The following is a 23815-nucleotide window of genomic DNA, read 5'->3' on the forward strand; positions in this document are numbered from 1 at the left end:
AAAAGCTCATTAAAAAACATGAGGAGAAACGCCGACCTTTAGTTCTGTTTACAAATTCCGCGCTCGAGTCGCCTGTCAAATACTGCCGTAAATCTAGGTCGTAATACTGTCGTAAAATCGTTGAATCACCGACTAAAACAGGTTCATATTAATAATAGCACAATACTTGCATTTAAATTCCATGCATAGCGTATATTTATTAAAAATACATCGTTTATAATAACACTTATAGTGTAAATATGAGTGCTACGTTATATCAACGTTAAACAGAAAATTAAAATACACCCTAAATCAGAACTTGCATTTTTCACTGAAAGTATGTCTTAAAACAAATGGTCCGTGTGTGTTACACATTTTTGTTTACCATGTTAGACATTGTAATTAGATCAGATAGGCCTACATTGAAATTTGACTATTTTCTTGTCAAATAAATAAGTAAACAATTCAGTATTACACAATATTATTCCTGGCAGCATGGACAGAGTTTGGAAAATTGTCCTCGTGTTAGGACATAACACGTTTCATGTTTCATTTTACAGGTCCATTTCCGAGTAATTTTGCATGAAGTAATTTACTACTAAGTTGGGGAAATATATATTGAGATAGATGTTGTTGAGTATATAAACAGGTTTTGATTTCTAAAGGAATTCCAGGACATATGCAAAGACTCCATATAAGTAAAATGTACAGAAAGCACAACCAAACAGCTACCAATATATGCATTATGTCAAAAATCAAAATAACCAAACATTTTGAGATGTTTGAAATGACCTCAGTACTCCAAAATTCCTCGCTGAGGCTTTTTCTAAAACATGCAAAAAATGTGCTCCCAAACTGGAAGATTGACAATTAGTCACTGTATTGATATTTCATTTTGACAATCGCAAGCACTTCATATGTGAAAGTGTCAAAGATAGAAATGTTACATTTCTATTTTCGGGTGGAATTTCCCCAGACGGGGCGGTGGATTGGTCACCTGACAAGACTACAACCAGCTGGGTAAACATGGCGCCTGTCTCTGACTGTGGGAATTACATGTAGCGCTTCTGTCTGTTAGCGGTGTCTCTGTCGCACCAACGTCCTGAACACAGCAACGCGCCGGAGACGAGACGCGAAGACAGCAGAGAGCAGGACGGAGGCGCTTCAATGATGCTGCTTGTAATTATCTCTCAGCATTCAATGATCGGTCTGGTGCCTGCACCGACCTCCTGATCGACGCAAGATAATTGCTTTTGTTAACAGAGACACTGATTTGTGTTTCTGTCGAGGTGTCTACTTTTAGTTAATCTCACAAATATCAAGGCTCTTGTTCGAGGGACTCTGTTCTGCAGGTGTGGAGCTGAATTTTGGGCCCACTCTGCTCTGGGACCCCTTTTTATTATTATTTTAATGACATAATCAGCTTGATTTGTGTGTGTGTGTGTGTGTGTGTGTGTGTGTGTGTGTGTGTGTGTGTGTGTGTGTGTGTGTGTGTGTGTGTGTATCTCTGGACCCTGAGCATCTCCATCTTTTGTTTTAACCTCCCAAACAAATGTGCAGCAGGATGGTCGATCTGACTGCACTTCATGTGGTTGCCCTCCACCACTGTGCTCCGACAGCTGGTTAGTCGTGCTGCACCGTGTGTTGTGTTTCTCATGCCTTGCTCGTCAACACCACTATGATAGGCTCACCTGACGTGGTGGCGTTCACTAAAGAGGACGAGTATGGGCAGACGACTCCGGACCCCTGGGCTCTCCCTGAGGAGTTCTCTTTCCCTCTCCATCCGCTGGCTGACTCAAACCCCTGGGCAAAGACCTCCTATGCCAAGTTCACCAAAGACTTCATCCTCATCTCCGAGTTCTCTGAGCAGGTGGGCCCTCAGCCTCTCCTCACCATCCCCGATGAGCCCAAAGTCTGCGGCACCTTCGATCTCAACTACTTCTCCCTGCGCATCATGTCAGTGGACTACCAGGCCTCTTTTGTGGGACATCCACCTGGCAGTGGCTACCCTAGGCTCAGTTTTGTGGAGGACTCGAGGGTGGTGCTGGGCGACTCCAAGGAAGGGGCGTTCGCCTACGTCCATCACCTGACCCTTTACGACCTGGAGGCGAGGGGCTTTGTGCGACCCTTCTGCATGGCCTACGTGTCGGCGGACGAGAGGAAAATCATGCTGCAGTTTCGGGAGCTGTCGCTCCGCTTCTCGCAGGCATCCGAGTGTCTGAAGGCTGGGAACAGGAGAGCGTTTGCCAAGGAGCTCCAGAGGAAGCTCAGAGACCTGGAGTAAGCACTTTTTAACTGCTAAAACAGATCTGATGTCCTCTCACGTCTATTGTATAGTCGTTTAGGTCCAGGGCGAACAGAATAATCTTTGAGAAATTGTAATTGCAGGGTGGAAATAATTAGTTTGGGGTCCCTGGTAGGTCACCTACGGCTCTCTGTTTATTGTCCATGTACCTCGTTGCCTCCAAATTCCCATCAAGTAGAGTCACTCACAGAAGACTACACAGCAGTTTGGTTCTGTGCTCAGACACCCGGAGACCAACCCGGGCTCCGAGACTGGAATAAAACCACCAGACTCAAAGGTCTCTGTGTCAGTTAGCTTGAGTGGTAATTTGATTAAACGCAGTTTCTTCAGCTTTATATGCATCATGTGAGCACTATAAACTAGTCTGTCCTTCCATCTGATGTTTTTTACTTTATTTGCTGGTTTACAAACAAGATTATCCATAATTCAACTACTTTTGGTCCTTAAACCTGAGTACATGTACAAATTAATTTGCAAAACAATATAAACTAGTCAATTAAAAACATGTTCTCCCCCTATATGACAAGTGTTAAAACCACGTTTTAACACTTTTCATATAGGGGGAGAACATGTTCAAATAAAAAAGGTTGAGATCAAGAAAAGGATTGAATTCTGATAAAGCTTTAAAATAAGATTTTGACACGGTGTAGTTCTATGGGTCCCGTCTAGCTCTCCGTCTTTTTCACGATGGCAATGATAACCTGCTGATAATGATGTTCCATGTTCACCTTCCTGGTTGCGTGTCTGCATGCCAACATTCACTAATGGGTGCAAAACACTGCTGAGGCTGATGGGAATGTCATTAGTATTGTGGGTTTGTGGTGCTAAACTAAACCAAAGTATTGATTACTTCAATCTGTTGATGGAGAAAGATGTTAGAATTCATCGGAGACATTTCACTTAAAACCATAAATGTGATCGGGCCCCTGTGCCTGTGTTTTGTTCCCCTCAGGTACACTCACTCCGTGCTGCAGCGGGAGGAGGGCCTGCAGAGAGAGGCGGGGCCTCAGTGCATGTACTCCGCTCACGCCGTGGAGAAGGCCAACGAGCTCGCGAATGTGGAAAAGAGCATCTACGAACACAGAGACCTGCTGAGACAGATCTGCTCCTACCATCACCGCCCACGCAGAGATCCTCACGCTGTCACCTGCCAGAAGTGCATCAACGAGTGCTTGAGTGAGTGCGAGCAGCTGTTCGACAGATACGCCAAGCTCGCCAACCCCTTCAGTTACACTGACAAACAGGGGAAGAGAGAGGAAGGGCAGGGTCGGGTTGACGATGAGGGAGGTGGAGGAGAAGCGGACGAGGAGGAAGACGAGGGCCTGAAGCGCAGGCCGTCCTACACGCCACAGCTGATCAAAGCTAAGTCGGCAAAGTGCTTCGACAAGCGCCTGAAGACCCTGCTGGAGCTGTGTGAAAAGACTTTCTACGAGGCCACCGTGGAGCTCCTGAAGGACACGGAGAGGAGTTTCCGGGGCGACCTGTGTTACCTGCACACGCGCCGCCTGGACAGGGCGCTGCGCAGGAAGCAGAGAGTGACCAACTTCCTGTTTGAGGAGGATGCCGGAGATGATAATGATGAGGATGAAGGGGGAACACTAAGACCATTCTGTGCTGTGAACCATGCTGTAGACAACTTTACACTATTAAGTCCACCTCCCATCGTGCTCGGACCAGCACCTCTAGAGCTTGATGCTCTGGAGCCTCCAGACCCTCTCGACCCAGCCTGTGTGACCAGCCACACTCGGGAGAGTGGGCTGGGGCTTGTGGAGAGCCACCTGGAGTCCTCCCCCTCAGACCAGACTCTGGAGACCCAGGGCAGCTCGGAGGAGACCAAAGGAAGCTTTAGCAGCGATAAGAGCGGGACCGGTCTCGCAGAGAGGCAACAGAATCTGGCTTGTATGAAGTCAGAAACTCCTGATCCTGATTCTGACTTGACCCCTGACCCGGACCACAACACTGACCTGGAGAGGGAGAGCAGCAGTGAAGAGATAGAGACCACCGCTGGGGAGGATGAGGGAGACGGGACACCTGTGTCCTTGCTGGAGGTGGTGTCTGAGCTGGAGGCCAGCAGAGACGATGAGAGTGATGGAGTAACTGATGGGGCTTGTGAGATGCCGTCTGACTTGCTGGTTCCTTTGGACACAGCGTGCTGTATGGCCCAAGAGGGTTTCCTGTATGAGGCCTCTGCCCCAGAGGCGGTGTCTGGTCCTGGCCAAAGCTCTCACCGACAGCCCGGTCAAACACTGGTGGTCAACCAGGAGCCGCAGGCCCTGCTTCATCTCCAGGACGACTACACCGTGGGTTCCCCATCCTCACAGAGCCCTGCGGCTGGGCTGGAGCTGCCTGTGGGGATCCTTGGAGATGCAGATTTCCGAACCTCAGCGGGAGATGGGTTTGACTGTACTATGAGTGCTTCTACAGGGTCTGATCGGGCTGCTTCCCCTCTGGGCTACGGGGGCATGGTGACCCTGCGTCAGAGGAAGAAGGCTGGACAGGGAGCCTTGAAGTTTGTCCGACAGTACCCCTTCGCCGTGCAAGCGCTGTGGTGTCTGCTGAGCGGCAGAACCCTGGTGGTGCTCGGGGCAGATGAGGGGATGGTCCGCCGACTGGTTGCTGCTCTGGCCCTCTTCGTGCCTGGTCCCGGGAAGTGTGGAGAGAGGGTTCAAGCCTGGCTGTCCTGCCCCTTCACCCTTACTGACCTGCAGAGGTGGAAACTCGTTGGATTGCAAAGGTATTTCCAATTTGCATTTATATATTTTTTTTTCACTTAATAGAAATAAAGATGACAGATGTTGTTGGTAACATTCATTAAAAAAAACATTGAGCGTGATGCTCACAGATCTTAGAGAGTCTCCATCATAGTGAAGTTTGAAAATGATGGTTTATTGCTGCTTGTAGTTTGCATGACACTTTATTCTACTGCTTCTCATCTGGTCTGACTCAGTCCTCGATGACTCACACAACCAACTATTCAACTAGTAAACCTCCAGCCTCGCATCTGTCCTTGAACTTCGTTTCCATTTCTACTCTTCTTTCCTACAACAGAATTGGGAATTGCAATATTTTACATTTAGAGAGGAGGCCTCGGCATTAACACAGTAATTAAAAATCATGTTTATGTTGTTTATATTTAAATAAATGCAGATACATCTGTGTATTTATATTATCTATTTAGTTGTTGTACAATTACTACACAAACAGTCAAAGCCAAGCATTTTAATTGAAATTGCTGTGCAGAATTCTAGACACCAACCAATTGCTGTTAATTTAGGTTCAGCTGGCACATGGGTGACTTCAAATATGTAAACCTCATTGTGCTAAGCATGCTAATCTTCATTGAAGAAATATTCATTTAAATTCAAAGATGGAGGATAATATACAAATGTAATGATTAAATGTATCTGTGTGTATAAGCGGCCTTTACTAAGCAACAAATGCCGGCTTGTGCCCGTCTGTCCCACAGAGTGGCGTCCCCTGTGGGTTCCAGCATGCTGTACTCGCTCTCCCGATACAGTCGCTACATCTCCATCCTGGATGCCGACCAGAAGACCTTGCGCTGTCCGTCGTATCGGGGTCAACTCCTTGCCAAAATAGCCGACCACCGCACCTACATCCGCCGCGGCTCCACCTACTTCCTTCACTTGCAGAGCACGCTCTGTCACCTGGCGGCCAAGGCCTTCCTGTTTACCTTCACCCACCACCTCCACCTGCCGGTCAGCTCCACGGAGGGGCCCGAGGTTGTGGAGGGCCGACGCCTCTGCTTCCTGCAGGAGCAGCTGGGGCTGGGAGAAGAGGACAGCCAGATCCTGCTCTACCTCAGCCAGCTCATCACTGAGCAGTACCTCCAGCCGGCCACCGGGGGCAGAGCACCGGCAACTTGTTTTAGTTTTAACTACATCACCAGCGTTTTATACAAAATCTGATTATCGTTTTGGGGGCGAGGATTCCCACACACATTTTAGCAAAAGTCATTTTTGACACATGGTTTTTAATGGACCAAAGGCGATCCTAAAAGGTCCACGAACGTTTTAGTTTCCGGACAAACTTCTGCACTGGTTATTGTTTTATCTGTGTAATCTCTCGCCGCCTTGCTGTCTTCTTCTCCGGGCTTCCTCTTTCCTCTGTGTAGGAAAAAGGAGTCCGAGTGAGTTGTGAATGTCACTGAGCGGTTCACTTTGCCTGTGTTTGGTCCAGAGCACGTTGACACTCACAAAAACACATAACGGAGCAGACGAAGGTCGCTTCTACTTGTCCGATGAGTGTGCCGCTTGTTTAAGGTCAGTCTCCATCCCTCTCCTCACCACACACACACACACACTCGCACTCGCACTCTCTCTATCCAACATGGCTGTCTGTGTGCTGTCTGTGCTGGTCTGACCTCAGCCAGCTCGCTAATAGGTCAAATCATCGCTCTGTGATAACACCTACCAATCACTGAGCCTGTTTTTCCGCTCTTATATCATCTCGGTTATGTATAAACATGTTTTTCAACCAGATGGCATATGCTGACATGTTCTGCCTGTGGAGAACAGACGCCTCTCTGAATCTGTCCGTGAAACCATCTTAGCTCAGCGCAGGCTTGTTGCAGCTGGTTTTGTGACATGCCTCTCTCTCTCTCGCTCTCTCTCTCTTTGAGAGATACCACATAACTTCCAAAGGCCAAACCTTTTTCTTTTAATATTTCTTTCGGGAATTAAATTTTAACCCACATTCCCGCAGTAATCTGTCACGTTGTCTGATTGTAGCTCAGAAGATTTGACTTTTGAGAGCATGGAGTAAACATCCCCAGCTTTCAGGTCTCGATGCATGAGGAAGTGTGTTTGCTGTGTGAATTATAGATCCGGTCGGCCCCGCGAGATATTTGCATGTCCAGAAATAACGTCACCGCGATACATACTCACCCATGTTGGGCCAGCGTCACTATAATGTGCTGGCGAGCATTTTCATGGATTTTACTCACACAGTCCAGAACATTTTAAAGCTACTTAACCTAAATGTATTGAACTTCACTGTTGTCTTAAAGTTGTTTGAGGGTGTTGTGGTGTCAGCATGAGACTGTCTTGTGCCGGGGTGAATCGCCTTAGTGATAATATTTCTGTTTTGTTGTGTATTTGAGTGAACTGACTCGGAGAAGATGCTGAACAGTTCGAGGAGAAGTTGCTGAGACAGTGATGTTGTGTTTGTGAAGATGTTACTATTGGGGGAAATAATTTCCTGTGCCATCAAAAGCAAAACTCTAAGCTTGATGCTTGAATTAGGACCGTAAACTATTATTTATTTTCTTCTGAACAACCCTGGCTGCAAGTGTTATTTGAACAAAACTCAACTGTATGTATTTATTTATTTCGGACAAGTTGAGGATTATGACCATCATGCGGAGAATCCCCCGAATTTCTCAGTTAGGTTAAAAAAAAAAAAAGTTCTGTCTCATGGGCCAGTGGAACGACACTGAACAAGCGTATTTGAGATGTTACTGTTCCTAATTCTGTGGCGTCAGTGATGGAGCTGTAATTCTGTACTTGGAATGGTATCTGTACTTGTGACTGCATGGTCAGAGTTTTAATGTGAAACGTTGGACCATGGCTTCCTGCTACGAACAAGACACTTTTTTTTAAATGGCATACGCTTTTAACTAACAGCAACGTCACATAATGTATTATTTCAGTTATTTATTTTATGCCACAGGTTATGTCTCTTTTCTTTTTTTACTGCTTGAATAACACATTTTACTGCTAAGTAGTTACTTTTTTTTAAAGATTTTGTCTCTCTAATGCAAAAAGGTGAATGTAATCTGAATAAGCCATACCACAGTGTGCTTAACACGTCGTCACTCGGTGTCCTTATGTTGCCATATCATGCCCACCTTTTGTAATCCATCAGGAGGAAGTGTTCTGCTCACATCGGCCCTGTGAGACGTCGTCGTTGCCAGTGATTTTAAAGAAGCACGTTGTGAATGTCTTGATGCTCTTATGTAAATGTTGATGAAATTCATTTATTCCATTAAATTATTTGAATCCATTTCATTTTTGCGTGGATTGATTGGGTAACACGGGAGTGAATATGGCTTTGGGATACTAGATCATCATCATTTCACGGTAAACACTCCATCTGTGTGACTTGCTTTAGCGATGACGGATGTGCGAGCGTTTGAGGTGTTGTGAATAATTAATGCTCATCTGTGAATACTAATTGCACCGCAGGAGCAGAAGAAGGCAGGTGGTGGACTGAAGGAAAGAGTAGCAGTACATTAATGATACAATGTTTGCTGCAATATTACAATAATATTGTCATGCAGGGAAAGGGCGAGTGGGCGGGCAGCTGTGTGTTCCCACTTTAGCCTTTAATGATGAAAATGTAAACAACCTGATAGTACTATAGACATGCCTTTAGGGCAGTGGTTCTCAAATGGGGGTACGTGAAGGCACTCCAGGGGGTACGTGAGTGTTTATTTTTTCTATATTTAAAATGACCATCCATTAAATCTTTTAAAAATAGCTATTTAATAAATATTCAATAAAATAAGTTCATCAATTGAATTGTATATGTTCTATATTAAATCAGACACTGATGGCACAGCACTGTATTACATCTTTTTGTAATACAAGGTTGAAAAAAAAACACTTAAGACTCCCATGTTAGAAAATTCATCACTATGGCAACCTTATACTTCATCTTGAGTAGCTACTGTGGTCATTGCAACATTAATGATTCATTACATACCGATGAAGAATCTGCTTTGAAGAGTCAAAACATGGAAACTCATTAAGATTGTTTAAGCTTAAGTAGTAAATGTTATCAGAAAAGGAGAAATGGAATGTGGGGATATTTACTTTCCTAAAGTTCAAAGGAATTGTGCTTTTTGAAATCATTTTATGAAGACAAAGGCAAATATTTCTCACCTTTTATACAGGACCTGAGCCACAGATCAGACTAATAATGAAAAATATGACTTCATTTCATGCATGGTTAGACAATACTCTGCAACCTTTTGATTCATGCTACTTCAAGAAAGTGTATCCAACAACCCAACTCTACAGTCAATGTTTCTTTATTCAATGAGATGAATTACGTGTTGAGATCAAAAACAATGAAACTTGAGTCTAAATTTGATCTCACACTTTACCTACATCATAAAATACAAAAAGTAAGTTCAGGTAAATCAGAATCGTTTTATTTAAAATTACACTACAAGAACATTGAAGACAACATGTTGAGGATTAAAACAATGACATTTCAAAACTAAACTCACCTCTCTCCCAGCCCTCTTCAAGTTAAATGAAAAACTGAATTTAAAATGACCTCACAGTGGGTATGACTAGTTGGAATGACAGGCCTTATCCAGAAACAGCTGACCTCAACCTTCTACTTTGAGCTTTTGGAGTTGAGGGCTTTAGTTAAGTAGAAAAACAAATGTAAGTCATACAATATGGCCCCTCTTTGTATTCTCCTTTGCTCCCGTGTTCAAAAACTGACCCCTTTAAGGGCAACTGAGGATGATGGCAAAAGATATCTGTGATTTTTCTACCCCCCCGACTGAAATAAAGACAATGTTGCTTTGGGGTTTTGAGTGCACAGATGGTGTCTGGGTGACCCGATGCCCAACGGATAAGAGACGGGATGTTGGCACTTAGCCAGAACATCCTCTGCATCCACAGTGGGTGCATTCAATGATCCTTCCCTGCAGCGAGGAAACAAAAAAGATATCAGATTTAGACCACAAGGACACACAGGAAATGAACACACCATAACATACGGCATCATGTCAATTTTCTCACTGATTAAAGCAGACAACTGCAGTGAGAATCCATCAAATTATGTCAGACTTACGACTTCCAGCTTGCTCTTGGGGACTCTGCAGATGCAGTTGGTTCCAAAGTTGGTGTCTCGGGTTTGGATGCAACGCAGGCAGCACAGGTTCTCGTAGCCCTGCTTCTTCCACTTGGCAATCAGGTTCTTGTCGGCATAGCCTTCCTTTATACAGTAGTCATACAGCTCTGTCAAGAGACACACAGAAAGACAACTGGTTTGGAATCTAGTACACAGCGTATAAACATGATTGAGTTTAAAATGTTTGGTCATGTGCAAAGAAAAAAGATTTGAAAACAAAAAAAAAACATACTTTGCTGAAATCTTGGCATGTCATTACAGAATATGAACAGATAAAGTGTTATTCAAACACACGTAACAGGTATCAATAAGTCATGATGAATTAGAGGGATTATATCAAAATGGTGAAGTAGACTGAAGAGGAAGAAAAAACAGAAGAGGAAGAAGAAAAAAACGAAGTGGAAAAGGGAAACATTAGACTTGAAATAGTTCAACAAGTAGAAGGGAAACTCAGTCTACCTCTGCTGATGGCTTTCCTTTTGTAGAAGAGGTCGTAGATGTATCGGCTCCGCTGATGATGCAGTCTGAAAATTGGCCAAAGGGACTCTACCTTTCGCTTTCCCTCGTGAGGCTCCGTTTCAGCTGGAAAACAGAGGAAAACAGGATCGTCACCTTTGGGAAGCAGAAACTAAATGTGCACCTGCTTGGGTAAACCAAACGCACCTCTGGGCTAGGAGTGCCAAAGATATCCGACGTATTGCACACTATATCAAATATAAATCTTCTACTAAAAACAGCTTCCACTACTATTCAGGGTTCATACACATTCTGACCAATGGATTAAAATAACTTTAAACCAAATTTCCATGACCAAACATTTTGTGAAATCTCGCTGTATACATGAAAAAGTGAGAAAATGCAGTTTTAAACTTAAACTAACAATGACAATTCCAAAGCATCCGGTAAACCTTAAATGACACAAATAAATGAGACATTAGTTTGATTAAAAGAATAAACATTTATATAGATGCCTGTATGTATGCCTGCTTATATTTTGAGCATCTTTATTTTAAAAGCATATTAATTTTTTCAAACTCAGCGTAAATGAACGTCATGAACACATGAATATAACACATTTCCATGACTTTTCCAAAACTTTTGGGGAATTTATTTTTTCAAGGACTTTTCCAGGCCTGGAAATAACCATTTAAAAATTCCATGACTTTTCCAGGTTTTCCATGACTGTAGGAACCCTGACTATTAAGACTACTTTCCTAAATATGTTGGATGAGGTAGAGGTCAGCACTCTCTGCAGGTTTCTATCTGTATTTACCAGGCTTTGTGTTTAGGGACATTTCCCCCAGCCAATCTGTTGCAAGCAGACTTTTGTCTTAAGTACAACTGCATACAACAGTAACAGTAATGGTCCCCTAATTAAAGCTAACTGGTAGAGCCGAAGTAAACGGCACGTCGACATCTTATGGCCACGAAGTGTAACACCAAACAAAAAAGGTGAAATTACAGAAATGATAAACAATTGCATTTGATTGAATTACAACTAGCATTGGTCGTTTGATTCGTTGATTAAGTTTCCTACAGTCGCGTTAACCAACTGGCGTTCAGCAGACGATCGGGTTGATTATCCATTTCCAAAATGTCAGCCAAAAACCTTTTCACAGACACCACCCAAGGATTAACCGGCTGAAAAATAAGACTAAACGGGTCTATTGTGTTTAAATCTATCGGCACAGTGAAGAAGGTGACCATTTCATCCGCACGGACTGAGTGCTGTGGTCGACGGCAAAGTGTTGATGGCATCGGGTCGATCTCCTTCTTCTAGCCGCTCACCTTCTCGCATCTTCTGGTCCAGCTCGTCCAGAGTGGGCTCGATGAGCTCCCAGCCGTCCGGGGGCGGCTTCCGACTTCTCTTCACTTTGGGCATTTTGCTCTGTTTGATACGAATAGAGAACAAAAGCTCTCCGTGTTTGCGTTTTTGTTTTTTGCGAACCCGTTTTCGGCGCTACAATTGCACGTCACGTCACGTGGGGTCCAATTGACCTTCTTGTCGCTTGAATGACGTCACTGTGGCGAATAAACATTTTTCTATTTAACTACGTGCGATCCCTTCTTCTATCTTCTCTCAACATAACACACAATTTACATTTATGTTAACATTTATTTGGGTCAGTTTACAGATTAAAGCAATGTAGACGTCTTTCCGTCGTTCCTGGTACATTGCATCACTTTAGGACTCTAGCGAATTGCCTAAATATAAACAACATGTTTATGTTATTTTATTTAATAATTCACGTCATTTAGTCAAATGACTGCAACTTATATGGAAATATATACGTCAGTTAGTTTATAGCAGTACATATGTTTACTATTTCCTTGGGAAAAACCTTCGTATTGAATATTTATTAAAAGGCAAATACTTGAACTACTCAGAGTATTTCTATACTCAACCCCAGTGAGAGTTTAGCCACCTGTCAGTTCGTAGGACTGTTTTGACACTTGTGTTTCAGTATTTAGTTGATAGGGAGTTTTAAATAGAGGATTTGTTTGTCAAAATGCCCAAAGGAGGTAAGAAGGATTTTAAACCCGCTTGACACGCGTTTTGCACATTTGTTAACCTGCTGTTAGCGACCCAACAACAGGCAGCGGTCCAAGAGAAGCCTCTCTAACTTACTGTGTGGTCATAGACAAGCACTGGGGGAAAAGGCCATGAGAACTGTAACGACATGTGCTGCCAGTAATATATGTTTGTAATTACACACTCGTGCCTTAGTGTCCTCTTTTTTTTATTTTACTTAGCTTTGTCTTTCTTTTGTTTGTCTTTTTTCTCTCTCTCTCTCTGCGGTTGCCCCCCTGACTTGTTGGATTAACTTAAATTTAATGTATTTTGCCGTTTGCTAATTTTATGAAATTATACTTGTGCAAATTATTGAATAAAAAAAAAAAAGCACTGACATGGTTCTTGATGCAGGGAGGAAAGGTAGCAACAAGGGTCGCGTGAGGACGTACACCAGCCCCGAGGAGATAGACGCCCAGATGAAGGCAGAGAAAGAGAAGAAACAGGTTGGTGGATCGCAATACATTCAACTACTGGTTGAACCATGTTCATGTTGGAATCACTGTCTGAACACAGACAAGTGCTCAGCTTTTCTTTAAAGTTTTGGTCAAGTTAAAAAACAAAGAAGGGTGGATCCTACACTTCCCAAAATGCAACTCAATAACATCTTTACATTGAAAAGAGTAAACTGTGTAAACTAATCTTCGTGTCTGATATTGCTGCAGTGCCCTCTAACCAGCCAGAAGAGAGGGATTGTTGTGAAAGGAGTGCTGTGTTTGAATGGAGTAAAAAGAAGAAAACAACTGCTTATTGTGTATGTATTCCCTTTCTTCACTGCATGTGTTTAACTGGACGCCTCTCCTCCTTTATATGTTCTAGCAAGAGAAGGAAGCAGAAGAGGCGGGAGGTGCAGCTCAGAATGACATTGCAGAGGAGAAGCTCCCGGCGTCAGGCTCAGAAGACAGCGACGATGAAAACTCAGATGTACCGCCACACTGTTTCTGTCATTCCTATGCTCTGCAACCAAACACACATTAAAATAGTAATATCATTTATTATTAATTGATGTGCACATTTGAAGCTCCATGTAACGTTTTATTTTCTTTCTGCATGGCAGTTTTTGTCATTTGTTCACTGTTTGCTATATTCAAAGCATTAACTTCATATTGTACGAGCTGTTGTGATGTGTTTACAGAGGAGGAGAGCGGGTGTGGAGGGCTTGATAGAAATCGAGAACCCCAACAGAGTGGCTCAGAAGTCCAAGAAGGTGACGCAGATTGAGCTGGACGAGCCCAAGCAGTTATCAAGGAGAGAGAGGTGTGTGCTTGGTGTGACATCGAATCGGTGCTACATTGGAACTTCATTTTTAACGTATAGTATTTAGTAAAAACTTCCTCACAGTAGAAGTTGCATCCATGACATTTGGAGAAGTATTCAAGATTTAAGATTCAAGATATTTTCATTGTCATATGCACAGATAACAGACAGTTACTCCGTACAATGAAAAGATTATTTAGCTAGGTCCTCCTTACACACAGAATGACAATAATCTTAAAGTCAAAATTAAGAATACAAAAAACATTGCTATAAATGCTAATAGTATAAGAAAATATATAAAATAAGGCACACAGCTATGACAACAGTATTGCACAGTCAGTTTCACTGATTACTAGCATATTCCGAAACTGGTTAGGACATTAACACTAAAAAGGCTAATGGGTTTATTCTGTTTTCATTTTATGTCTGTACATTTCCACTTCCCTCATAACTTTGTTCACTTTCCCCCACTTTGACACACACACACACACACACACACACACACACACACACACACACACACACACACACACACACACACACACACACACACACACACATGCTTATGCACAGAGAGGACATAGAGAAGCAGAAAGCGAAGGAGCGCTACATGAAGATGCACTTGGCAGGCAAAACAGACCAGGCCAAAGCTGACCTCGCTCGTCTCGCCATCATCAAGAAACAGAGAGAAGATGCGGCGAGAAAGAAAGAACAAGAGAAAAAAGGTAAGCAAAACATTTATTAAGGTAAATATCCTTTTACCGATTGGAATCTGGTTTTGTATCTGATAAGTCTTTCAGCCAGTGATTGTTTACTTAGAGCTCTGCATAGTCGACAGCGTATCTACTGTTCATGGCTCTGTGTTGGAAAATACGAACAATAAAGCATAAATCTAACCTCTGTCCTGCTTGTCCATGTAAGCTAAGCAGCGTTACAAGGTATGTTAGAAGGAAATAAGGGTCTGATCTTATATTTATATACACAACGATATAGCATGTCCTCTGGTAAATAGTCGATGTGAAAAAGCACATAGTAGAGCGTGGAAAAATAAAGCTGAATGAATGAATTAAGAAAATCCTGCACACGAGACTGCTGTTGGAAAACATTAATCTCAATTAATTTTGACCAACATTTGAGACCTTTATGCATTGTTCTCCTCCATGATTATGTGGAGAGAACCCTGTCCTCAGCTGTATGCTCTATTGTATTGTAAAAACAAATTCGCCCTCCACAAACGATATTCTCTCCAAATATTTCACATTCGAGTTACTATGTGCGTTTCATGATCAATGTGGACGACGTGATAGTGTATCACGACATCTCAATATGATTGATTCACGATGTGATTCCATTGGAAGAAGATACATTACCATATTAAATGATCTGAAATGGAAAACCCCACAGTTTGTCAAGTTGTCCAGCTGATTGTGTCTCTCTTTTATTTTACAGCAAAAGACGCAGCAGCGGCGGCAGCGAGAGGAATAAACTCCCTCTCAATGAAATGATGCAGAGAATTTATCAGAGGCTTATTTTTTTACATGTTCACGGACTGGCGCAATATATATATTTGACTATTTTTAAAGGAAGAGTTATGTTCTTGACATTTCTGTTACATATGGAAAATGGTTGAGGCAACACCAGAGAAGGGTTGTGTATATTTTGGCCTTGTTGATCCCTCCAGGAAGTAAAGCTACATTTGAGAATACATCGGTCTTCACGTGCACTTTGAATGAACCCCCTTCTAACCTATGATATTAGTAACGGTAAACTTATCATTGTACAATTCTGACTTTTACACTATGTTTTTTGGGGATCTTACATTGTGTATATACCTGATTTATGGAAATATTTCAGATTATTATGATGGAACCAGTAAAATTTGTACATTTCTTTATTTGCTTTATTACTGTCCCGACTGATTTCGAGCAGGCTTTACCAGCCTCAGGCGCAGGAGTCCACGCTGCATCCGCTGATGTGAAAATGAGAGCAAGGTTTGCAGCATAACTGAACAGATAAATGAATATATAAGATAAAAAGGATGATGACCCTGTCGTGGGTCAATCTGGCTCTGACATAATTGATATGACGGGGGAAATACTAACAAATATAGGAGGACTGGAGTTAAACATGTTTATATGAAGACGATGATGAATTTATGAAATGCCAGGCAGGAATAAAGGGTCGGGATTTAATCTCTGGGCCGGTGTGTATAAAGTCTCAGATTATAGCTTTGGCCTTGAGCGAAGCAACGCATGACTTCATGTTGCTCTTGTTTGATGAACGATAGGTGTGTCCCACCCACACTCCCTAACCGGCAGGACTACGTTCATGACTTACATGGATTCAAAATGAATACAAGCAAATGTTCACGCTAGTTGGATTTTCCCTAATGTTCACACATACCACATCTACAGGATTCTAGTTAGGAAATGTGTATCACATCAGCTGCTGCATTTGACAACAATGAAGAATAAAAACAATGACAAATAAATAAAACATGCCCGTATATATATATATATATATATATATATATATATATATATATATATATATATATATATATATAATTTAACATACAAACATTAAACCTCAAGAGATTATTATCACTTAATAATATGTAATATATATATATATATATATATATATAGATTTAAATGAATAACGCAATGTCAGCATAACTGTAAGAGAAGTATACCATAACATTTCCTCTTGAAGGTTCAATATACTGAGGCATGCAAACACTGGATGCAATACTTAATGCTGCAATACTAATGAATTCTGCTCTTCAAAAAAATGAAATAATCAAGAACCTGCTTTTTATTTGGCTAATAATAATTCATAGCTGTGTTATACCAAATTCTGACCCGGTAGATTCTGTGCCCCGACCAGAGCACAGGGGGCAGTAATGCGCCGCACATGCTGGATGCACAACACCCAAAAGAAAAAGAACAAATCAGCGGATTGGTGGAAAGTTTGGCGGACTTTATCCCCGCAGAGAGAGACGCGTTGTTTTGTTGCAGCCCCGCGGTCAGAGGTGCAGCATCACACGGGACAGCGAGAGAGCCTCCACTCCACTGGTGAGCGAGCTACCGCGTGCAAGTTCACGTCACTGCGGGCTAAATGGAAACGTGTGTGTTGCCGTGTAGAAAATATTTATTACACCAAGAAATCAGCTTTTGCATTTTACTCGTTTTATGTTCGGTTCGTTTGCTCTTCCGCAGCGCCACCGAGTTAGCGGTCTGCCAGCTAACTGTAACCCGAGTGCCTGTTAGGTCATGTCGAAAGTAACAAGTAACTGTGTGTGTGTGTTTCTAAAGGCTAACTGTTTGCCTGTGTATTTATATTTTTATTATTATTTATTTATTTTCAACGCTAGATAACCACTTTCACACCTCTCACATCTGCAACTTTTCCTCTTTGCTGCTCAGCTTCTGGGTCAGTCGATCAGATAATAAAGTCACGAGAGTCATGAGTGACCTGCAGTGATTTGTACAGTAGACATTGTAGCGAGGATGGCCAGCCTCATATACATACATACATGCATGCATACATACATACATGCATGCATACATACATACATGCATGCATGCATACATACATACATACATACATACATACATATATGCATGCATGCATGCATATATGTCCCACAGACGCATGAGTGACCTGCAGTGACTTGTAGACGGTGTAGAGAGGACGGCCAGATCAGATAACAGAGTTGGCCCTTAGGCGCGCAGCTGTAAACCCTCAGAGGTCGTGTTGTTGTCTGAGTTAACTAATAACGCGTTGTGGCAGCTTCTGCAGTTGATTTGCTTATCGGCCTGTGTCATGGTTCAAAGATTAACATGCCACTGCTGCTCTGTCTGAGGCTCAGGCCCGGTAACATAAATGTGTCTGTCAGCAGCACTCGCCGTAGACACTTTCATCAACATCCACCATATTTTAGATATTCATCTTTTCAATGAAATATTTGTTTTGACTCATATCTAGTCTCTAAACAAATAACTATCTTCCTCTTTAGATTTCCACTTTGTGTGACCAGAGAAACAGAGAAACCATGTCTTTAGCAAATAGACACAATGGTGCTGTGAGCAAAGAAACGTGGGATTCGCACAACAAGATGCTGCTGGAGCCGCTGGCCATCAACGACTCTGAGGTTTGTGTTCGGTGTATTTTAAATAAGAGTACAAGGTCTTGTCTTCTGGGGACTGGAGTGGTGATTGAGTTTGACCAGATATTTCTGGTGATCTTTTGCGTTGTTGTTGTCCCCTGAGCGGTACAATCTTTGTGTTTGTAGGTGTTCTCCATCATAAAAAAAGAGAAGCACAGGCAGACGTACGGTCTGGAGCTGATAGCGTCAGAAAACTTTGCCAGCCGAGCCGTTCTCGAGGCGCTGGGTTCCTGCATGAACAACAAATACTCTGAGGGATATCCCGGTCAGAGGTAACGGACTGAATCCAGTTCTCCATGAATCCCTAATGTTTCATTACGTCCTGGAGGTGGCGCACTCTGCTTTCTCCCCCCAATTTAATACCAGATCAGTATTGCAGTAACGCTCCATGTGATCGGTGCGTTCAGGTACTACGGTGGTACGGAGCATGTCGATGAGCTGGAGAGGCTCTGTCAGAAGAGGGCACTAGAGACCTATGGTCTGGACTCTGAGAAATGGGCCGTCAACGTGCAGCCATACTCAGGTATCAAATAGTGATTAAACGTATTAAGCTCTGTTTAATATTCAGTGTAGAGCCTGATTGATGTGATCAGTATTTAGACCTTTAAACTCTCCCTCCCCGTACTTTCTTTTTCCATTTGTTGAGCTTCTGCTTGTGCTTCCCTCTCAGGTTCACCTGCTAACTTTGCCGTCTACACGGCCGTCGTGGAGCCCCACGGCAGGATCATGGGGCTGGACCTTCCTGACGGAGGTCACCTGACACACGGCTTCATGACGGAGAAGAAGAAAATCTCCGCCACGTCCATCTTCTTTGAGTCCATGCCGTATAAGGTACAAAACAATCACGTAGTTGTCAACACACACCCAGCCATTGTGGGATATTGTGGAGGAAGCAGTGTTGGCATATATTTAAAATATATACAGTTAAAACATTACTGATCATTGTGTGCTTCGAAGCACATTGTATAAAAACTAAATACAGAAAATGTACAATTTAAAAGTGGGACAAATCTGAAACCTAAAACAATAGAGAATGTTTTTATTCAAAGTGATTTTTAGGTTGTTTCAGTGTAATTATGGGTAAAGTACATGCCTTTTAAAAAATATTTATGTATTGCTTATCAGATGTTTTGGTGTCTCTAATAAGACGGTTCTTCTGTTTCAGGTGAATCCAGAAACTGGCTACATTGACTACGACAGACTGCAAGAAAACGCTCGGCTGTTCCACCCCAGACTCATCATCGCAGGTACTTCTGCTGTTACTCTTACTTTCACACACTAAAACAAATCAATGAAAGGAGGAGTGTATTCTCAAAATCCCTGAAAAACCTCCCATTCACCTCCCGCGTCTCTTTTCTTTGCACAGGAACAAGCTGCTATTCCCGCAACCTTGACTACGGCCGCCTGAAGCAGGTCGCGGATGAGAATGGTGCATACTTGATGGGGGACATGGCTCACATCAGCGGCTTGGTGGCTGCCGGCGTGGTGCCCTCACCCTTTGAGTACTGTGACATTGTTACCACGACAACACACAAGACGCTGCGTGGCTGCCGCGCCGGACTCATCTTCTGCAGGAAAGGTAGGAAAGGAATACGACGCTAAAACAAAACCACTTGTCTTTTTAGTGTTTTCTCTATATACGTACTCTGTGACTTTCATTGTTTGTTGTGTCTAGCTATTCATTTTTCTTCCCTCTGTTCTCTGACTCCCTCCTCCAGGCGTGCGGAGTGTCGACGCCAAGGGGAAGGAGACTCTGTACAACTTGGAGTCCTTGATCAACCAAGCTGTGTTTCCAGGGCTGCAGGGAGGACCACACAACCACGCTATTGCAGGTTCACCTCGTCATCTTTCTCCCTTTCGATTTCGCTCCTCGACTGTCATTCCATCATTTCAGCATCGGGCTCATTTAGGGTCACGTTTTTTCCCTGGCAGGTGTTGCCGTAGCTCTCAAGCAAGCCATGACGTCAGAGTTCAAGGCCTACCAGATGCAGGTTCTTGAGAATTGCAAATCTCTGTCCAATGCACTTATCGACCACGGCTACAAGATTGTGACTGGTAAGTGCCGCTGTGCCGCTGTGCAAACACAAATGGAGTTGAAACGTATCCACAGTGTCGGATGCTTTTGCATTTACCTCAAAGAAAAGCTTTTATTTCCTCTTTCATTTAAAGGGGATATATTATGCTCATTTTCAGGTTTATACTTGTATGTTGTGTTTCTTCTAGAACATTATTACATGGTTTAATGTTTAAAACAAACACTTGAACTCTAAAACCCTCTGTACTAGCGCCTGCTCTCAAAGCCCTGGGATCCATTTGCTGTTTCTCAAGCGGTCTCCAAGGACCGACTGATTGTGTTCGCACTAATAATCCCCCCATATTTTTTTTCTTTTTTTTTCCTCATAATTATGCACCATGTTTTTTTTTCATTGTTTTTCTTCTAATTACAAGATGCTAAGTGATACATATAATTAGAAAACGTTGCACTTTTAATGAGTGCCGTACACTTTAATTTTAACATTCATATATCCCTGAATCTTTTGTCATGTAGTTTCAAATGATATGATGATGACCTTCCATGCTTGATGTCTCTGTTTTCTTTTACTGGTAAATGACTGTATAAAAAGGGCGCTGTAACAGATTTCTGATAGCAGTTGATAACTTCATAGTCTTGCGTAGTTTACACAATGTTCTTCTCTTCCTGTGTAGGCGGCTCTGACAACCATCTGATCTTGCTCGACCTTCGCAGCAAAGGGACCGATGGAGGACGAGCTGAGAAGGTTTTGGAAGCCTGTGCCATTGCTTGCAATAAGAACACATGTCCAGGTATAGTGTGTGTTTGTGTGTTTGTGTGTGTCTGTTTATGAACTGACAATTACACATTGGCCATCATTGTGAGTAAACTTGAGGAAAAGAAGTCCAGCCTTTGTTTCTGTGAATGTAACTTTATATAAACGTGTAAAGGCCCTTTTCCCTACAGAGTGCTACTCTTGATGTTTCCGCACACGTGTGTTCTAGGGGATAAGAGCGCTCTGCGGCCCAGTGGTCTGAGGTTTGGCTCTCCAGCTCTGACCTCCAGAGGCATGATGGAGGATGATTTCAAGAAGGTGGCCGAGTTCATTCACAGAGGTAATCTTTTAATTGCCCTACTTTTTTTTTTTTAAAGCTTAAATTACTGAGATTGTGCAGGTGGTCCTCGCTCTCTCTCTCTCTTTCCCTCTGCCTCTCTTTCCTTCTTTCCTTCTTTCCCAGTGATGCTAAAGTCAGATCTAGATAGATCAAAACGCTTTTTAACTGTCCAACTTTAAAACGGCAAATTTAAAAGTAGTTTTTTAACATAAAAACTAAAGTGGAGAAGTGAACTAAAACTTGATTTAAAAAAAGAAGAAAAATCCAGTCACTAAACTTAAATATCTGTCGTGCCTATTTTAATGGTCGGAGGAAGCTAAAGATTTAACTTGAAGGAATTCACTCAGTTGTTTGAACCAAGACATTTAGTTGTGCGTTGTTCTCACTTGCAACGTTGAAGAGATGTATATTTGTTGCAGTTCTGATTCAACTCTCCGATTAGCTTCCACTCCGTAGCTCAGTCAACTGAGGCCATTGTAGTACGTAGAACTATCCACTGAAAACCAAACAAAGAAAAACCAAAACAGGATTTCCCATGAATGAAATTGCAATGTGAAAGCCCTCCCCGCTCTCCTTCCTCCTGCAGGTATTGAGCTGACCTTGGAGGTGCAGAGAAGCCTGGATCCCAAGGCCTTTCTGAAGGAGTTCGTTCAGGCGCTCGCCAAAGGAGAGAAGTTCCAGGAGCGGGTCTCAGAAATCAGGGCCGAGGTGGAGGGTTTCGCTGGCCAGTTCCCCATGCCGGGCCTACCTGAGCTGTAGAGGGCCGGACTGATGATGATGATGATGATTAGAACAAAATATTATAATGCCAAATTTTGCTGGTGTGTTCTTTTTTTCTGTATATTTGTTTTGAGTGTAGGTGTGTTAATCTGTCATCGCTCAAATCAAGATACTTCCTCCTTACTACTTTCGGGTTCAGCTTGGAACAGATTTGTCCTCAAATTATCCAGTGTAGTTGCAGTACCTTTTGCCCTTTTTAGTTCTCCACTGTTGCTTTGGTCTCCAATGGTGCGATCACATTCAAGCTTTAATCTTAAAAGTAATTTATTGTATTAAAATTTAATGTTTAATGTTAAAATTCCAAGGTTTTGTTGGAAGCACAAAACATGAATATTCCTTTCAGACATGAGTCTTATACTGTGTATGTATACAATTTGAAAAATAAAAAAACATAATTGTTTCATTTAATTAATAAAGGATCCATAATAATTGAAACAAAAGGTATTGTCTTTCAATACTGAACTGAAAACTGGACTAATGCACTTACAGTACAAAGCATGTACTTTGCTCAATGTTTACATCAGCTCACAATGTGCTTTACTGAGGTTGAGAAAATGTAGTTTATCAAATTCACCGTCTTAGTCAGCATGTTGACATTTGCTCAGATTCCACGTCCCCAGCCACAGGGTGGCTGCTCCATGCTCTGTCTTTGGGCTGATGGCCCATGGCGCTCGCACCGGTTTCCCTTGTCCGGTAACTTCAATTAATCAGGTCTAGAACCAGTCTGGGCTCTCACCTGTTTGCCTTTGGAGACCCTACTGATGCATAGCTTCCAGGATCACTGAGCCACTCAAACACCTCCACCACATTAAGGTGGCGATTCGCAGAGGAGCATTTGACCCATGGCATTTTGGGGAGCAGTGGGGCCCAGGGAGCAACTGGGGGTTCAGTGTCTAGCTCAGGGACACTTCAACATGCAAACTGTGGGGAGACTGGGGATCGATATGAAAAATCCTTGCATAATGATTGGTGAGTTTGAATTATAATTAGTATTATTGGTTTATTTGTAAATATAACTTTGTTCTAATTTTGAAAACACAACGCAAACAAAATTCTCATCCTAAGATCAACATTAAATATTATTAAATCCAAGCATATAGCGAATATATAGAGTGTATACATAGTGCAAAATGTACAAGATTATGGCATTACGATATTGTATTAAATTCATTATTAATTCCAACGCACAAATTACTAAATTGTATGCACGATTATTAAACCGAGCACAATATTTTTTCCTCTCCATGTCACCATACATTTCTTCTTCTGTGTAACAAATCATTTATCTACCAGTTTATTTTCGTCAGCGTGCAAAAAGGTGGTATTTAGACTGCCATTTTTTAAAAACAGTTAAAGGTTAACAGTTAATTAAGTATGGACTTTTTTTCCAAATATAACAAAATACATATTTAAGACCCCCAAAAAAATCTAAATACTTAATCCAGAATGTAGATCTATTTTTGTTTTAGTCCGTTTGCTCTGAGGGGGATAACGTTAAAGGGTATAAAGGTACACGTTTTACACTTTTTTTTAATGTATTTACTTTTGTTATGTTAATTTCTCCCTAAAGTATTATGGATAAGAAAGACCACCACACTGTGGTGCGAGTTTAACAAAGCACTCGGTGATCGTTTAGTCTGGCCTCAATCCGTGAGGTCAGAGGTCACTCTGCGCGCCTTCCATCCATCCACCGTTGAGAACCAACTGGTTGAGAACGAAGAGCAGTTTGTGACGA

General features: G+C 42.4%; 4 protein-coding genes across 4 annotated transcripts; 3 read left to right on the plus strand and 1 right to left on the minus strand.

Annotated features, from left to right (window-relative positions):
* Positions 1-1657: 1657 nt before the first annotated feature.
* On the plus strand, positions 1658-6210 carry smcr8a (Smith-Magenis syndrome chromosome region, candidate 8a; the record flags this gene model as incomplete). The annotated part of the gene is made up of 3 exons (XM_079233266.1): positions 1658-2259; positions 3237-5018; positions 5751-6210. The coding sequence occupies 3 exons, from the start codon at positions 1658-1660 to the stop codon at positions 6208-6210; spliced, it is 2844 nt and encodes a 947-aa protein (XP_079089392.1).
* A 3133-nt stretch (positions 6211-9343) lies between these two features.
* Positions 9344-12118, minus strand: bud31 (BUD31 homolog). The gene is made up of 4 exons (XM_079232745.1): positions 11963-12118; positions 10634-10756; positions 10115-10281; positions 9344-9965 (listed from the first exon to the last, which is right to left on the minus strand). The coding sequence occupies exons 1-4, from the start codon at positions 12054-12056 to the stop codon at positions 9915-9917; spliced, it is 435 nt and encodes a 144-aa protein (XP_079088871.1). The 5' UTR covers positions 12057-12118; the 3' UTR covers positions 9344-9914.
* Positions 12119-12589: 471 nt separating this feature from the next.
* On the plus strand, positions 12590-16203 carry pdap1b (pdgfa associated protein 1b). The gene is made up of 6 exons (XM_079233377.1): positions 12590-12697; positions 13101-13192; positions 13566-13670; positions 13882-14003; positions 14577-14728; positions 15453-16203. The coding sequence occupies exons 1-6, from the start codon at positions 12685-12687 to the stop codon at positions 15506-15508; spliced, it is 540 nt and encodes a 179-aa protein (XP_079089503.1). The 5' UTR covers positions 12590-12684; the 3' UTR covers positions 15509-16203.
* A 1857-nt stretch (positions 16204-18060) lies between these two features.
* shmt1 (serine hydroxymethyltransferase 1 (soluble)) lies at positions 18061-22491 on the plus strand (the record flags this gene model as incomplete). Its single annotated transcript, XM_079233375.1, has 11 exons — positions 18061-18159; positions 18301-18446; positions 18582-18697; positions 18845-19005; positions 19340-19421; positions 19541-19753; positions 19893-20006; positions 20107-20229; positions 20881-20997; positions 21190-21300; positions 21887-22491. The coding sequence occupies 11 exons, from the start codon at positions 18061-18063 to the stop codon at positions 22057-22059; spliced, it is 1455 nt and encodes a 484-aa protein (XP_079089501.1). The 3' UTR covers positions 22060-22491.
* Between the last annotated feature and the right edge of the window lie 1324 nt (positions 22492-23815).

Source organism: Taurulus bubalis, assembly GCF_910589615.1.
Source record: "Taurulus bubalis genome assembly, chromosome: 17".
Taxonomy (NCBI): domain Eukaryota; kingdom Metazoa; phylum Chordata; class Actinopteri; order Perciformes; family Cottidae; genus Taurulus; species Taurulus bubalis.

Coding starts and splice junctions, on each gene's coding strand:
- bud31 (XM_079232745.1), bottom strand. CDS start 12,056: ATGCCCAAAGTGAAGAGAAGTCGGAAGCCGCCCCCGGACGGCTGGGAG. Junction 10,282..10,633: donor AAGGAAAGCCATCAGCAGAG/GTAGACTGAGTT, acceptor GTCTCTTGACAG/AGCTGTATGACTACTGTATA. Junction 9,966..10,114: donor CCAAGAGCAAGCTGGAAGTC/GTAAGTCTGACA, acceptor TCCTCGCTGCAG/GGAAGGATCATTGAATGCAC.
- pdap1b (XM_079233377.1), top strand. Junction 13,193..13,565: donor CAGAGAAAGAGAAGAAACAG/GTTGGTGGATCG, acceptor TATATGTTCTAG/CAAGAGAAGGAAGCAGAAGA. Junction 14,729..15,452: donor GAAAGAACAAGAGAAAAAAG/GTAAGCAAAACA, acceptor TTTATTTTACAG/CAAAAGACGCAGCAGCGGCG.